The 17,400-nt window shown below is 35.1% G+C and overlaps 2 protein-coding genes across 4 annotated transcripts in view; one reads left to right on the forward strand and one right to left on the reverse strand.

Moving 5' to 3' along the window:
• Window positions 1-6,845, reverse strand: part of LOC106153482 (adrenocorticotropic hormone receptor) — a 60,348-nt gene extending 53,503 nt beyond the window's left edge. The window contains exon 1 of one of the 2 annotated variants that reach the window (XM_086998272.1): window positions 6,594-6,845. The gene's annotated coding sequence lies outside the window, so the exon portion shown is untranslated. Of the gene's footprint in view, window positions 1-6,203 lie in introns of both variants that reach the window. The other variant, XM_013527425.3, reaches the window with a different exon arrangement.
• Window positions 1-16,744, forward strand: part of LOC106153481 (uncharacterized) — an 88,079-nt gene extending 71,335 nt beyond the window's left edge. The window contains exons 11-19 of one of the 2 annotated variants that reach the window (XM_013527421.2): window positions 9,614-9,844; window positions 10,219-10,340; window positions 11,195-11,697; window positions 11,981-12,225; window positions 12,655-12,841; window positions 13,206-13,387; window positions 13,851-13,976; window positions 14,390-14,528; window positions 15,006-16,744. In XM_013527421.2, the coding sequence (XP_013382875.2) occupies window positions 9,614-9,844; window positions 10,219-10,340; window positions 11,195-11,697; window positions 11,981-12,225; window positions 12,655-12,841; window positions 13,206-13,387; window positions 13,851-13,976; window positions 14,390-14,528; window positions 15,006-15,084 (1,814 nt within the window). In that variant the 3' untranslated portion in view covers window positions 15,085-16,744. Of the gene's footprint in view, window positions 1-9,613; window positions 9,845-10,218; window positions 10,341-11,194; window positions 11,698-11,980; window positions 12,226-12,654; window positions 12,842-13,205; window positions 13,388-13,698; window positions 13,824-13,850; window positions 13,977-14,389; window positions 14,529-15,005 lie in introns of those variants that run through there. The other variant, XM_086998271.1, reaches the window with a different exon arrangement.
• The last annotated feature ends 656 nt before the right edge of the window (window positions 16,745-17,400 follow it).

Consider the following 17,400-nt stretch of genomic DNA (forward strand, 5'->3'; position numbering starts at 1 on the left):
AGACCTTAACTATAATATTATTGGCAGGTGTTACAGTTCAGGTCATCTTTCATCTCCGTGAGTTTGGGGTCAATCGATGCATTTTCACGGGAGTAGCAGCCATAAGATACCGAAACTGAAAACTGTCTCTTATTCAAGAACCGTTAATGCTAGAGACCTGTTCTTTTTTGCATTTAGTAGAGCATGTCAAGCCCAACAGTAGGGGTGATCTCCGTTTTTTTTTTTTATTTCCATACGGTTTACGAGTTATGCTGTATCAAAAAGTACATTGTGGTGGTGAAAGCAAAATGTGCAATACGGTAATTTGTAATAAATTTTGAACCCCTGGAAAATAAAACATAAGGCTTGGCGAGGTAGACAACTTCTGGTCAAAAATGACATTATTTCATGAAAATTGAACATCTGGAACTTCTGAACACCTCCCATTTCAAGAATTTTAACCAAAATGACCTTTTCTTTATTTCAATTAATTTTTTTTAACTATTGAATTTGAATAGGAAGGCATATATTGGCAATCTAACTGTGACCTTAAAATTGACCTTTGACCTACTTTTCACCATAAGCTGAACTTTGCAACTTTTTAAATGCTTATACTTTCAAAACTGGCAAAGATACTCTGAAGTGCCAAATAAACGTGCCGGCACGGTTATTTTTATGGAACACCTCACGCAAAAAATGCAGACGTCAATTCAACAATCTATCGGCACTATTTAACAGCCAAAACCTACTTTAACTATCTAGACTTAATTCTACTAAATTAGTTTTGGTCATTTAAATCATTCGTCAAAATCTAACAATCAATAAACGATTCAAAAGTCAGTTACCGCAACTCAACAATCAGTTACCGCAACTCAACAATCAGTTATCGCAACTCAACAATCAGTTACAGCAACTCAACAATCAGTTATCGCAACTCAACAATTAGTTATCGCAACTCAACAATCAGTTACTGCAAATGGTCATTCGCGGACTTAACACCAGATGGCGCGCGCGCACCGTCAGCGATCTGAAATGTCCTTGACCTTTTCCATGGTTAATACGTGGTGCCTCAATTTGAAACCATTCAGCTTTTGTGTTTTTAATCTCCTAATACTTTAAAAAAATCAATAAAGCTAATAAATAGGCCATCGACAAGAACCTATTATATCGTATCTTTTATATTAATTATTATTACATATCACAATAATAAACGAGTCGCCTTTTGATGTACGCCCGGCTATAAACTCTATTTAAAAATATCAATTTTTATGAGATTCGTATTGTTTGGTTCCATTGCCTCGCTTTCAAAAAGTAAAACAGGCGCTCCAAAATCGTAAGACGAAGTTAAAAATTTTATATTGGCCGAGTTCGCCCCCAACTAGAATGTGGTTACATGCCTATACGTCCCCGCACCAATACTCCCCCGCACCGATACTCCCGCGCTTCTTTACATCCCTGCACCAATACTCCCCCGCAACGATACTCCCCCGCTTCTTTACATCCCCACATCGATACTTCCCCCCACTGATACTCCCGCGTACCAATACTCCGCAAAAACACTACTCCCCCAAAGCAAAGATTCCCTTGGCTTTGTAAACACAATTCGTGATTCAAAACCCTTTCTATAATGCTTTTTTTTTCAAGATGCACCACCCTCTTGGGACCCATAATTGACACATTTTATTCGAAATATATTGGGGAAAATAAAGAACGTTACACGAAGTCGATCTCAGACTTTGTGTGCAGCTTGACAGTACATAGGCCTACAGCTCTGCCTTGTGATTTTTGAGAAATGTTTTTGCAAAATTAATATTGTTCTCCTGCTGTAGTTACCGTATTTATTTATTTTCTTTATTTACTTAAAGCAACGTTAGTTTTAATCTAAGATAAAGCAGCTATGTCTTTTCTTCAGGCAACCATGATTTTGTTAAATTATTAAGTTTTCTTCCTCCAACCTTCTTTTCTGCTCTTTAAGCTTCTTTCCCTTGTCTTTTGGAGGCATATTAGAATCTGAATTGAGCAAAATTCAAAATTTTTTGAAAATTGTCGGACAACGAAATTGTAGAGACACAAGCATGCGTCGTGAGCACACCTTTTATTCTCGCAGTCCCGCCATGTTTTCGACTTAACACATCATAGATGTGAGGGCATGCGCCGTACTCAACATGCAAAGGGCACTTTCTCTTTCATTGCTTGCGACTTGCATCTTGGACCACGCAAGTCTCACTTGCAAACTCCTCGCAAACTCCTTGCAAAAAGAGCAAGTTACGCTTGCGGCCTCGCTGTTTGAAGATTATTTGTAGAATCTATTGGAAATGTTCAGTATCCTCCGTACGTGCTTACATACGTGCGAACTCGAAATTTCGCATAAAGGACTTGCGTGGCACATGAGATTCTCTGCAAAATTTGGAATCAAATGGGTGGAAAGAGCCCGTGCAGCCGGTTGTGACCGAGACTAATGTGTTGTCGCCCAAGATTTTTTTAGGAACTTTGCGGCTTCTTTTGTACAATACCGATGTTCAATTGTAAGCATAAAGGCCCCGCCCTAGATTTTGACCCACTTACGTAGACTGACCCTGACCTGTATAATTAAATGGAGGGCTGACTCTCCGTTACCCAGACCCTCAGTTTCGTGGAAATTTCATAGGGGGAGTAATGATGCGGGGGAGTAACGGTGCGCGTGTAACGGCAATTTTAGAGGGGATTTATCGATGCGGGGATCTATCGGTGTGGGGTCGTATCGATGTGCATAATGCAAAAATTTACTAAGGGGAAGTATCAGTGCGGGGGAGTATTAGGGCGGGGGAGTATCGGTGCGGGGGAGTATCGGCATGACCCCCTTGAATATCCTCACAGCATTATCTGCAATTAACCTTCCTACGATTTTTAATGTATTTTGCAATATAATTTTCATTCCTCCCGATGAATAATTTTATTAATCAAGAGTGGGGGAGGGGTGGAAAATCCCCTTGGTGCCACATATAACACTATAAATGCGCAAGGAATTCCCCTATTACAATGAAGAGAAAATAAATGTTTATTTCAAACAGCGTACTTTTCGCGCATGCGCAGTAGTTTAAGACCTATGCTATTCCGCACATTATGCGAGTAGGCCCTACATGTGGTTCATTGCCATTTCTAATTTCAGTATGATGTGATTGAATGCAATCCTACTATAATATACTTAACTATATCATGACAATACGAACACGATGAACCACATGTACTCGCATAATATGCGGAATTGAAAACATGGAAAAGGTCAAGGACGTTTCAGATCGCTGACGGTGCGCGCGCGCCATCTGGTGTTAAGTCCGCGAATGACCATTTGTGACAACTGAGTGTTGAATTACGGTAACTGATTGTTGAGTTGACGTCGGCATTTTTTGCGTGAATGGTGTTCTATGCATTCCTGCCATTCATGCAAAAAATGCATTGTTGAGTTGCAGTAACTGACTTTTGAATCGTTTATTGATTGTTAGATTTTGACGAATGATTTAAATGACCAAAACTAATTTAGTAGAATTAAGTTTAGATAGTTAAAGTAGGTTTTGGCTGTTAAATAGTGCCGATAGATTGTTGAATTGACGTCTGCATTTTTTGCATGAATGGCGTTCCATGCATTCACGCCATTCACGCAAAAATACATTGTTGAGTTGCGGTAACTGACTTTTGAATCGTTTATTGATTGTTAGATTTTGACGAATGATTAAAATGACCAAAACTAATTTAGTAGATTTAAGTTTAGATAGTTAAAGTAGGTTTTGGCTGTTAAATAGTGCCTGAATGGCCTTCCATATACATTTTTTCCGGAAATTATCCACTCGGCACGATCTTATTTTCTCCGGCACATTTAATAATTTTCCCCAAATTTTAAACACAACACGGGGAGGTTTTCTCTTTTGTTAGCATATATGCAACAGTGACAACACATTTCAAGGAAAACCAATAGGCCTATTGTCTAGAGAATCACAGGAGTGATCATTGTTAGTAAAATGCATTTCAATTCAAAAATCTGCTTGATTGTACCATTTTTAGCTATATTTTTTTTCATATTTTGAGAACTCTTGTTGATTGCATTTTATAGAGCTTGTCAAGCACAAGATTGGTGGTGGTGTCCCTTTTTTTTGGGGGGGGGTCCATATGAATGCATTTACTCCAGCTGGTGGTGCAATATCCGAAGGCGGTATCGCCTCTCTGATCCTCTAGTTAATTTAGTTAATTAATAAGCTCATTTCTCAGTATTATTAATTTGCTCTTTTTGCTTAATTTTCATAGTTACTAATTGGTTGATTGATTGATGGGCTGAATTTTTATTATCAATTAATTATCTAATTTGCAGAAGCAATGGTTACGTAAGATTATTTATAATGACAACTTTTATCCCGGTACACACATAATACAACTAGTAGTACACATTAAACATATTTTAAAAATTGAAATGGTGAGAATAAACATTGATTCTACCATTTGAAACACATGTTAAAGATTAAGATAATGAAACTATTTAAATGCTTCTACTTTCAAAACTGGCAAAGATACGCCCATAGTTAGTATTGAATTTGAATACTCTGAAGTGCCAAATAAACGTGCCGGCAGGGTTATTTTTTTTCCGGAAATTATCCACTCGGCACGATCTTATTTTCTCCGGCACAATTAATAATTTTCCCCAAATTTTCCATACGAATTACTAATTGGTTGATTGATTGATTGATTGATTGATGAGCTGAATTTTTATTATCAATTAATTAACTAATTTGCAGAAGCAATGGTTACATAAGATTATTTATAATGACAACTTTTATCCTGGTACACACATAATACAACTAGTAGTACACATTAAACATAGAAGACATTTAATATTTTAAAAATTGAAATGATGAGAATAAACATTGATTCTACCATTTGAAACACATGTTAAAGATGAAGATAATGAAAGATTTAGAGCTAATTCTTGATCTTACATTGAAACATATATCAGGACATCTCAACCTTATCACAAGGCTTTCTGCAGGTTCATATTTCGCTATCATGGTGCAATAGAACTGGATGAATCAAAACTTTCACTTTGATACATTTTATACATTGTTAACACTAATGGGCCTGATTTGGACTTAAAGTGCACTTTCAGGTCACAGTTTTACATGGTCTCAAACCATGAGTAAGATCATTACTGAACTGACTTCTGTTGTGAGCAGAGTTGCGCATGCCCTCCATTATGAGGGGAGGAAATTGCTTGACCACTTAAGTATTTGTTATTTAAAATATTTTTTTTAATCTTAAAAGTGGACTCAGTCATTTTAAGACTATTGCTGTAATAATTAAGACCATGTAAGATTATTTGTGATCTAAACTTGCACGTCAAGACCTAATCAAGTGCACTAGTGTTAATACTCCATCTTGTCAGTTATGAAGAACCACAGTTGATATACTATAGACAAGGGAAATTGTAAACAGCTGCAAATATTTCTTCAGTTAAGTTTTTTTTAAATCATCAAGGGAAAAAGAGATTGTCATCTGATCTTTTGCCTGCCTTATTCTTTCATCTTTAAATTTTTTGTATCATTAATTATTCTGCCATCAGGTATTAAGGTGGTATTACGTGACGTTAGGTAAGTTTTAGCGCTGTGATAAGATGCTATCAAGAGTAAAGGCTGTCTGTTGCTTAGACAAAACTTGACTTTGCCAAGTTTTATAGTCTTAATAAGCTCGCTGTTATCATTGATTATATAGTCTATGAGCCAAATTGAACAAATTGTTCCTTTCTAGCTTGGGAAAGAGTTAATTTGTACCAGAAATGCTTGAAATCCAAGATGGCCGCTTCGGTGTTCATTTGTTAAGAAAAAACATGAAAATTGGCTTCTGAATGACTTAAAAATTTGCTGATATCAGAATTTGCACAGGCCATTTTTGACAAGGAGCAAGATACTGAAACTGCCTGCTCTTCTGAAATATTCTCCCTGTTAGAAATTTTCTCCTGCATTTAACTTTTAGCCACTTCTTTTCCCACATATTTGTTTTTGAAAAAATTTTAAGAAGTAATTTTTTTGATTTTTTACTGGAGATGTGAATTGAAAAATGAGAAAGAAATTACAGAGAAACAATTCTTTAAATTTACCAAATATTAAGTAGAATAAAAATGTAAATGTGATAAATATAATGGAGTTAAAGGTTAATTTTAAATTACAAACATATTACATGAAAAAGAATAAAAGCTTGCTTACCTTGACTATCTTGATGGCTTTACATCAGTGGACTACAATCAAGTTTAAGCAAAAATGTCTTTGGTTAAAATTCTCAAAAGTCATAGCATCTTCAGCCTCAGAAAACTTAGGTCAGTGTCATTTAACTTGGATCCTGCTCTTTGTTCAGAAGCAAAAGGCAAATCAAAACAATTGCCAAATGTTCCTTTCAGTCAATGTCTATGTCAGTAGAAAGGGAAATGATTTCTTAAAGACAAAAATGAGATTTTTTTACCATTGAAGCACCGTCTTTAACACAGGAGACAATAAACCCATTTCATCAGATTCAGATGTTAATATACTGTTTTAGTCCACTGGCTGATTCTCCTCATGGGTTTTACCATAAAATTATCCTAAGTAAGAAATACTCACAGATGTATGTGTAAGTGCACTTTGCTGTACTCTTGTGCTCATTTGTGAGTTCAACGCCTTTGGATCTCTGGAGAACGTAGAACAGCGTTGATCACCAGTTAGCTGCATGCTTGTGTTAGGCATCAATGTTGCAGAAATGAGAAATCCACTTCCCCATTATACCAATGAGATAAATTATCCAAAAATACTACTCACTATATATCATGTAAATTAACTTTTCACATAGCAGTGGAGGGCAGCAGCGTACTAGGTAGTGCAAATTGTTCTATATAATTAGCCTTTGCCATTTGTAGCCAACAGTTGTTTTTCATGCTTAGCCTAACAGAAATGCCATTTTTATGTGAAGATGTAAAAATCAAATTCAAGACTCTCAATGAAATTGTGCATTAATTTTTTTCTCAGTGGCCAAAGAATTGGTTGTTAAATCTAAATTTCTAATTGTTATTAGTTAGTTTTGATGGACTTTCACTAACCAACACTCGGTCAATGTGGGCAAAACAAATGGCTATGAAGTTGGGAACATTTTCTCATAATAAAAGCTGATTCCTAACTATTGTTCATATTTTTTTTTATTGGGAGCACACAAATTTTATGATTCAAGTGAGAAACAGATTGGTTAGTAGAGAAAATAGCACAAATAGGATTGACTGTTGGTGTGCCTATTAATTCAAGGATTAATTACCCCACTTGGGTTGACGCACAGAGTAATAACATATGGTTAATTTGTGTATAACCACCCTTAGGTGTAGGAGTCTGCTACCAGTACTTTTAATTAATGGTTAGTTTATGAGTTGGAGGAAGGGGAAAACCTCTCCAAGAATGCCCCGGGTGAGGTCTTTGAAGGTGTGTTAACATCAGATCTCAGTTAGACAAGGAAAATGTGAACATCTTTCCAGGAATGCCATGTATGAGGTCTATGGAGTTGTGTTTACTTCAGATCTAAGTAAGACTGAGGAAAATGTGAATGTCTCTCCAAGAATGCTTTGGGTGAGTTCTATGAAGTTGTATTTACATCAGATTTTAGTTAGAATGGTAGAGGATTGTTAAAATCATATCTGAAGCTGGAAGAAATGAAAGTTTCTCTCAGAAAATGCCACAAGAAAAAAATTTAGGCTCCATTTTTTTTTTAAAGTTTCCCTCTATAAGGAACCATACATAAATTTATTAGAATGTCACTTTTTAAGGGTGATGTTATTCATTAGCAAGGACACATGTCAGTGTTCACAATGTGAAAGGTTGAACCTTTCTGAAAACCCATTCTGCCCTTTTGGTAATGAACAAGATTAGCATCATTTCCTACTGCGGTGTCAAAACTATAAACAAGACAGAGCTGAACTTTTCTATACTGCCAAAAGTATCAATATCAATTTAGAACATGCACTGACAAGGGTGATTTGTATAAGTTGTTCCCTTCCAAAAATGCCACAGTAAAAATAAATTCTGAGATGGAATGCTGCTTTTCTGGTTTAAATTATAGGATATATAGGCTAAATCTTAACACTAGTTGACATTTATGTATTATACAAAAAAAAATCAACACAGCATAGATGTATTTGATGGCAATAAAATCTCACCATGTACATCAACTTGTACAGGGGGAAATGAGAGAAGTTCTTCAGAAATACCATTTTGTAGAACTCCAGGGGGCAAAGATATTAAGAGAAGAAAAGGAAACTGAAGACATGTTTACACCATGTCTTACTTAATAGACTGAGAAGAGGCAAATGGATTTTAGCAGGCTTTTAAGTGACTAGAGCCAATTTAAAGATACACGTATGGTAACTACATGCATTTGTAAGGATCAAGTTAGTGGTCTGTATAGGTTTTCACACCAGTAGGATGCAATTTATACTTATAACTTCAAGTATTTTTGGTACAATTGCAATTTTGATATGTGATGATTTTGATTCTCATATGTGTATATTTTTAATATGGATCTAATTTTTATATACTATGACTGTGAAAATCAACTTTTTATTTTTTAATAAATAAACAATTACTATTCAAAATTAATGTTGAATTGCAATGTAGAAGAAAAGTTAAGATCAACTTTTGGACTTAATTTCTTTTAGCATGTTTCAGGTCCTAGACTGTCACCAGGCAGAAAATGATTTAATGTACGTCTGCTCTCTGCAAAAATCAGTGACAGAGTTAATGAAGTAGCCAATGGGTGTGCAAAAATAAAGTGTGTGTGCTTAACACTACTAAATTATTGATAAGCTACTAAATTATTGATAAGCTACTAGATTATTGATAAGCTTGGTAATAAATATCATAGCAAGTAAGGACATGGAAACATACTTGCTGTCAGTCTTCCAAATGTGGTGCCATCTAGTGATCAAGGCAGGTTGAGTATGCCTGCAACAGTCTCAAAAAGAGTCATTTTTTCTGCAGCTTTTTAAACTGAATATCCCAATATTCCCAATATTTCAGTGATAATATGTAATTGACAAGCTTCATTTTAGATATCAACTTATTTATTTTGTTTATCTGATATCCCAACTTTCCCAATATTTCAGTGATAATGAATTAATTTAGATGTCATACATGTGGCAGAGAAGGCCATGAGAGTAATTTCACACTTGTCAACACGCCACTAACTGGTGCTCAAGTTGGGATCAGAACAGACTGATAGTCATCACCAGTGTCTGGAAGCTCTTTTATTTTTATTTTTTATTTAAAAACAATGGATCCTTCTGGGGTTTTTATTACTTCTTGATAATAATTCATTGTACCTGATTACCTGTTGGGAGAGGAGGCAGGTAGAAAAAGGTTGGCAATTTTATCGGTCCTTAGCCATTTGGTACATTGGTTCGACAGTAGAAAACAGGTAAAAAATCTTAAATGGTCCACTTAAAAAAAAAAAAGAAAAAGACCCTGTCCCTCCCTCCTAACTTGCTGGCTGTAGAACTGATCTGTGTTTGTGTTGAAATTAGTATCATTCAAATGTATTTCTACCAAAACTTCAAAGTGCCATAGTTCATGGTAAGCACACCATAATATGTCTATTCCTCTTCCAGCAGTCACTATGGAGCACGGCACAGGCACAGTGGACGGGGGACGGCCAGTCAATGTGGAGTTCCACACCCACACTGTCAGCTACGCAGAGAAATTGTTGCTCAAGAAGCACAGGAGGACTGAACTGGGTGAGATGCCCCCTCTTGAACTGTCCAATATATCACCAAGGCAACAGCCACTAAAACAGTCACCAAGGATAGAGCAAATGTATACCGAGGATATAGAGGATGAAGGTTATTATTCACTTATTTTATGTTACTTATTCAGTAGAATAAGCCGTATGTTCTTGTAAAATATTTTTGGAGGCATTTTGTTCTTAGTCATCAGTGGTATCATGTTAATTGTATATTAGAAAATGACTATATTTGTGTTTTTAAAATATTATTAACTTTATTTTATTATTTAAAGAGCCCGTCAGAGAGGTAAATTTTAAATTTATGAATTTTTTATCTGTATGTGTATGTAAGTGTAAGGGACTCAGTCAAGTAATCAAAGTCCTTAGGTGAAGTTACTGTACTTTTTTACATAAATTATATACATAAATTTTAGATATATTTATACGTTGGTTAAATAATCACTTATCCCATACTGGTGTTCTTTACTGTAGAGATAAATCAAGGGGATCGTGTCAACTTCCAAGCCTTGTTTGATGCTGTGAAACCATTTGCCAAAGAGCCCACTTCCAGGCCAGCATCCAGAGTTTCCATTAGTGATGTCAGCAATATGCCAGTAAGTTGTGCTTCTTAGTGTAATGGTACTGTACATCCACAATGAATCTATTGTACCAGCTAGTGCGCACTAAATTCACTGGGACTCTTGCTGAATGCAATCAGATTAACACATCTCCTGGCATTGAGTAGAATACAGAAAAGCTGGAGATTGCTGAAAACATGAGAAGAGGTCATCTGATTGCATTCATTAGAGATTGTGCAGACAAAGTAGTACAATAGATTCTTTGTGAACACACCCTAACACCCCATTTCCATAGATTTTTAGATCGATGTATTCCTGTGGGGAGTCTCACTAGATTACTGTCAGCTTGGCCGGCTTAAGCGTCTGTCCCGCCTACTAAAAGCTGTAAGGGGGTAATTAACTATGGTGCCCGCTCGGCTGACTGCAATTTAGCGTGAACCCCCAGGGAGTTAGGTCGATCTAAATCTTAATCTTTAGATCGATCTAAATCTCTGGGAAAGCACCCTAAGAAGATTATGAAAAGCATACAATGCATGTTTGACCTTTATATACCAGTACATTGTAGTAACAAAGCGTTGGAAATTGTAGTATTTTTTTTCTTAATCACCAATTCTCCCTTTATCCATATACTAGTACTCCATAATGTGTTAACAGTTTGGATTGTAGTTCTGGTAGCCAGTTGTTGACTTGATCATACAGAGTATCTACAAAATATCATATGACAATTTTTTAGAATAATATTATAAAACTAATCATTGAAGTAGGTGAATCAAATATGTAATATTCAAATCCACCCACCACTTTGTCTCAGACCACAGAAATATGTTAAAGATTCACAAAGATGTATGACATCTATGGATAATGGTCACTGTGGTATTTTTTTTCTTCAGATGAACTCCACAGTGGATCAGAGTTCTCATTTTGATGTCCAGGAGGTAGATCCTCCAGAAGCAGCAACTAGCAGTGGTGCCAACTCTATCAGTCAAAAACCAAGACAAAAATCTACGCTTTCAGCCAAATCTAAGTCACGCCCTCAGTCAAAAACATCCCCAGTTAAAGACAAAGAAAATTCAGCCATTAAGGTCAGAGGTCAACAGAGAGAGGGCAGCACTGTTCAAGATGAGCCCAATCCTGCAGGAAGTAGGGTTAGTAGTGCATGGGTCAAGGAAGGAAGAGATGGGACAAATGTTGACCAAAAGAGACAGAAAACTGCAGGTAGCAAGAGAACATTCTCTGACCTTGAGGTCAACTCAAGGCCATCTAGCAGTGCCAAGGTCAAAGGAAAGGTTAGCGAGAGACCAAAATCTCGAGCCGAAAGGGCAAAGAGTGCACTACAAAGAAGACCACCCTCTGCAACAGGTAACAGAGTACCTTCACAGATGTCAGACCATGGGTAAGTGAAGTATCTTTTTGTTTGTTTGTTTTCTGTTTGTTTTTGTAGATGTAATTTTTGAGTTTCTCTCATGATGAAGATTGAAAGTATTAATTTTCACTCTTTTAATAAATATTAACAGAGGGTCTTTAAAGTATTGTGTATCTTAACTGGTGATTGATAGAAAAAAATTCAGAAAAAAAATATTTCAACATAAAGTTTAATGCTCATTGGGTGCCTGTCATGTTTTGAACCAATATCACAGTGGCACATCTTTATTTCTCTCTCTCTCTCTCTCCTTCAGGGATGGAGGACTGACCAAAGCCCCCTCGGACACTCTAAGGCAGATAGCCAGGCTGGGGGAGATGTACCAGGAACCTGCTTATGACAGCTCTATTGCAGCCTTCTTTACTGCTGGTGTCCCTGCTCCAAAAGAGCCGTTCAAAGAAAAAGTGATCATCCCGTCAAAGGATAAGAAGAATCTCTCGGAAAAGAGGCCTGGATCTGCAGCCTCATCGAGACCACAGTCCGCCAAAGTTAGCAATAGATGTGAGTGTTGATGTGGATGTGTTTTGTGTGATACCTTATGTGGTAGCACATCTTTTTAAAACATTTTTTATTGATTATTGTCTTTAAACTTAAAGACATGTTCTTATCATTTGATGAATTTTAATTTTTTAGGAAATTGTATTATATACCTGTAAAGTGTATTGAAATATAAGAACTTATTTTTATAAAGTATAATTTTATAAAATTGTTTAAAACTGAAATGAAGTATTTTTGTTGTGGAAAAATATTATATTATATTATATTATATTATATTATATTATATTATATTATATTATATTATATTATATTATATTATATTATATTATATTATATTATAACATATAAAGCAATGAAATAAATGTAATAGACTTCACATAATCTAAGATCCCCAGTACATTTTAATATTTCAAATCTTCAATGTATTTGCAGTATACCAGATGGCGCCCAGATCATGGCGCCCTGACAGCAGTTTAGGAGACAACGTCCCTGATGAGGATGTCAAGAAATATGTCCTGGAGTTTGACAGCAGTAAATATTTGCAAGATCCCATTGAACCTGAAGTGGAAACGGTTTCTTTTTCACTCAGTTCAACACCAGTAGATGGAGCTAGTGTGCAGTAAGTAAAACCGCGAAAACGTATAAAGTGAAAGAATGTAGTTTGTCATTGAGATTGAGACAAGTATTTTGGTCAAGTCATCAGATTCTAGATGTAACATTTCATTTTTGTTGTATCATATTTCTTCATTTCTTTTAAGTTATTAATAAATTTATCGCTATTTTTAATCTTTATTTCTATTTATTATTTTTTTCTTTTTGTAATTTTTTAAAATGTACTGATTCTAAATGAAAATTCACTAGTTTTCAGTCATTTTCAGAATAGTGATTGAATAAATTTATAAGTAGACACAGCTCTTATAAAATGAATTATTGTCATATGAATACTGGTATAAAAATGATCCAAGTCTCTTTTACATTTCTAGACATTTCTCGGTAAGGAAGGAAAGCAGCAACCAAAGACAGGTCCCCACCGTGTCCTCAGCTACAAGAAGTTTATCACAGCTAGGCAGAAGAAGTAAAACCTCAATAGATATTGACACGAAGAGACAGAAAACACCTGTTTCTAGACCTCAGACAGCTAGCGGGAGAGTGTCTAGAGCTATTGGTGAGTTTGAGAAAGGAATTAGATTTCTTCTTACATGGGGTGGTTTGCTTAACTGGACCAGTCAACGTAGAGAGAAGACATGTTTACAGTTAATAAGCAGAAAACAAAGAATTTTGTTTTTAGACAAGAAATGTGTTTGTTTTATTTTTATCATTATTTCATATATGTAAGGTATCTTGTCCAGGTGTCGTACAGTGACAGACTGTATGGTATCTGTATATCTGCCAGCATTGCTGTCTAGTTTTTATATATGGATAAAATGTCACACAAGTTCTTTACTCAATTGTGTTCTGTTCAGTTATATTTCCCAGTGGTAGATGGAGATGACTTCTCCAGGTATGACACAGTGAAAAAAAACTGGTTGGTGTCTGTTTATTTGCAAGCTTTGCTGTCTAGTTTTATATAACCTTGTTTACAAAATATTATGCAAGTTTTTAACCTGGCTGTGTTCTGTATTTCCCAGTGGTAGATGGAGATGACCTGTCCAGGTATGACACAGTGGCAGAGAGTATGGAACAGAGTGCGGAAGACACGGAGACTCTTGGACAGCTGGAGTGGGAGCTGGCATCACAGGAGGGGAGACTTACAGGTGTGTATGTGTGTGTATGTGTGAGTGTGTGTGTGCAAGAAAGAAAAATAGAGAATGTTTGTGCGTGTGTGTTTGTGTATATATATGTGTGTGTGTGTGTATGTGCAAAAGGAAAAAAATTGAAAGAATGTGTGTTTGTATGTGTGCGAGAAAAAGAGTGCGGGAGAGTGTTTGAATGTGCATGCATGTGTGTGTATGTGTGTGTCCATGCAGGAATGCCTGCATGCCTGTATGCATTTTTTCCCATGGAAATGATCATGAGAAAAGATAGTTAGATGTAAATCTCTGGAAATTTCACTTGTTATTTCAACATACACATGTAATACCTAACATATTAAGCTATTTCAATATACCAGATACACATGTAATACCTAACATATATTTCATACTTTCTGTTAATTGTACTAATCCAGAAGATGGAAAGGTGTCAAGGATGAGCCTGCTAGATGAGGAGATGGATGTTGGTGATGGGGGTGACGACCAGGACATCCAGGGACGGCTGTCAGCGCTCAGTAACCATGGCGATGGCTATGACATCAGCAGAGAACTGAGGTATTGAAAAATATTTGTCAGGGCTAATATTCATCCTAAAGCATATTTATATTTTCCAAGCCCAAAGATCAATGAATATTTAGTTGTATTCAAGGAAAATCTTTATGAATCTTTTGGCTAGCCAGATTTTACCAATTTACCTCTAGGCGGTATTGTAAATGTTTTGTTTATGTACAAATTAGACTGGGTTCCCATAATTCTATCATACTAGCAGGATTGATCTTACTCCGGGAGGATTCTTGCTAAATTTCGTTCAGTTTAAGGGTCTTGAATGTCTGTCACACACACTGAACCTGCTAGGGGAGGTAATTACTATTGTGCATGCTTAAACTAAATGCAATTTTGAGTTCAGAGTCACTTTTAAAATGGAGACAGAGACTAGTAAATACCATTCGTGACAGTAAAAATGTAAAGCTTGTTACTAGTATATTGATGTACATCCTGATTTAACAAAAACTGTCAATTTTTTAACTCCAGAGAGGAGGAGCTGATGGATGACTTTGAGGAAATGGAGAGGACAATAATGGCAGAGGAGGAAGTGAAAGCTCTCACATAGATGTTTGGGAGAAACTCTCCGAGGGACTGCCTCATTTTAAAACAATCTGCCTCAGTCTGAGACAATATAGATTTGGCATCAGAAAAGTTAAAGAAGTTGTAAAAGAAGTTTTTTTTAAGATACTAGTCCAATCGTACTAGTGGATAATTTAGAAATTATTTTAGATTGTTGCTTTTTTATTATATATTGTTATATTCAAAAGAGTGAATTTTGATTTCAACTAGTTGTTGAAGACCTTCTAGGCAGTGTGGCTGGTGCAGTGATGAGTTTGAGACACACTGTTGAATTGCGAATATTAACATTATACAATGGTTCTTTTGATTGAGTTACTCATTCAGGAAGATGTGTTTCATACCAAATATGATAAGTGATATAGTTAATTGAAAAGTACAATTGTAGATGTTCACGGTTGTTGTCCGTTTGGTTCTACTGTAAGTACCTTTATTGTCTCTTCTATTTTAAGCATCACAGAGAAATGACCGCTTCCCTATTGAATTATCGAGTGTCTTATATAAGTTTTTAGATCCGTAAATAGTAAAAAAATATTTGAATAGATGAACATTTTAATGTTCATAAAAATCTTTAGGATAATAACCTGGTACAACTGCATCACATTTACTGTATATTATGTGAAGATCAAATCAAAAAATGTTACAAACCAAAAAATATTACTGCAACTGGTCTTTTGACTCATTTCCAAACATTATTTTATTATAAAGTGGGGGAAAAAACAAATATCCTTTGCAATGCTGCATACATACATTTATGAGAATAAAATATGGCACTTAATTAGATCATTTCAATACTGGTGTATCGAATAAATTAATACTAATTGAAATTGCCATACTTACAATTAGATGATGAAGTTATGCCAGTAAACAAAAAGAAGTGGCAATCAAATATTGGTAGCTGAGAGATATATTAATGATTATATTAGTTTGACAGCTGTGGAGGAAAGTATATAGGAGTTAAATTTAAAATGTCTTGGGTGTTTCTCTGCATTATTTAAAGATTCAGACATTCCAAAACCTAGCTTCTTCAGGTTAAATGACAGCTGTCATGTATTAAATTAGTACTTACAATTAATATTTACTTTATGTTACAATACCTAATGTTTGACTGCCAAATATTTAAGTTATATTTTTTTCTTTTTGTAAGAAAAATCTGTTTCGGACATAGTTTTTTAAGCTCAATGTTTAACATGATAATCTATATGATCTAAGATTGATAAGTAAAAAACTGAAAGTGTTGTAGTTATTGTGATACTAGTAGATCTTGAATATTTTGTTGAACTTTTCACTAAATATTCATGGACAACTTTATTTTAATTTTGATGTTTATTGTATTGGAAGTGCTTGTAATATCCGTCCAGAATTATTTTTATTAAGTGTTAGTGCTTTTTTTTTCTTTGTAATTTTACCATGGCAGACCCGTCCAGTTGTGTGAAAAGAACCTACTTGTAAAAGTGTTGAATTTTTAAAAATTAAGTGAAATATTTTGCATACGAGCAAAAGATTGAACTGAATTACAACTCCTAAAACTCTTTTTTGAGTTTTATGTTTATTATTTTTGCCCATTCTGGTTACATTCATTTTTTCATAAAGATTTCTTGATGTGTTTTATTTGAATAAGATGAAATAAAAAACATTATGAATTTGAATATTTGTATATTTAGACTTTATTGTTTTTTCCCTATGGAAAAAAAATGGATTGAAAAGGCATGCCATGCTAGTAAGGGATGAAGCTGTCTATGTTTATTATCTGTTTAAATAAGCGTCTTTGAAAAACCCTTTCATATCAGCAAAATTTGATCACTTGCATATACATTTTTCATTCCGGTTCCACAAAAAACTGATTCATTTGTGATATTTAAAGTGTGATTCTAGGAAATTGGACACAATATTGAATAAAATATATGGCAAAAATATTCATTAATGACATGAATTATGTGATATGAGTTGGTCACATACTTTACATGAATGTGTAGTGCATGTGCTTATTGTTGCCTCTTATAGTTGGCAGTGTACTGGCTACTGCACATAAACATTTGGATATTTTGAGAAAAAAATTCTTATCACAGATCTGACATTTAAATGATTTTTCTCCAGTGTGAGATTGTTGTGTTGTAAACAATTCCGTTTACTACTGAATATCTTCTCACAATGCTGGCATATGAATTTCACTGTATTTTCTTCGGTGTGGGTCATTTCATGGACTTAACATGCTTGCTTGCGACTGTATCTCTTTTCACAGTGCTGACACTGAAACTTTTCCCCAGTGTGTACCCTCTCATGAAGTTTGCATCTAAATTTTGTA

Source organism: Lingula anatina, chromosome 10 (genome assembly GCF_051362555.1).
Source record: "Lingula anatina isolate TDL-2025a chromosome 10, LinAna3.0, whole genome shotgun sequence".
Lineage (NCBI taxonomy): Eukaryota > Metazoa > Brachiopoda > Lingulata > Lingulida > Lingulidae > Lingula > Lingula anatina.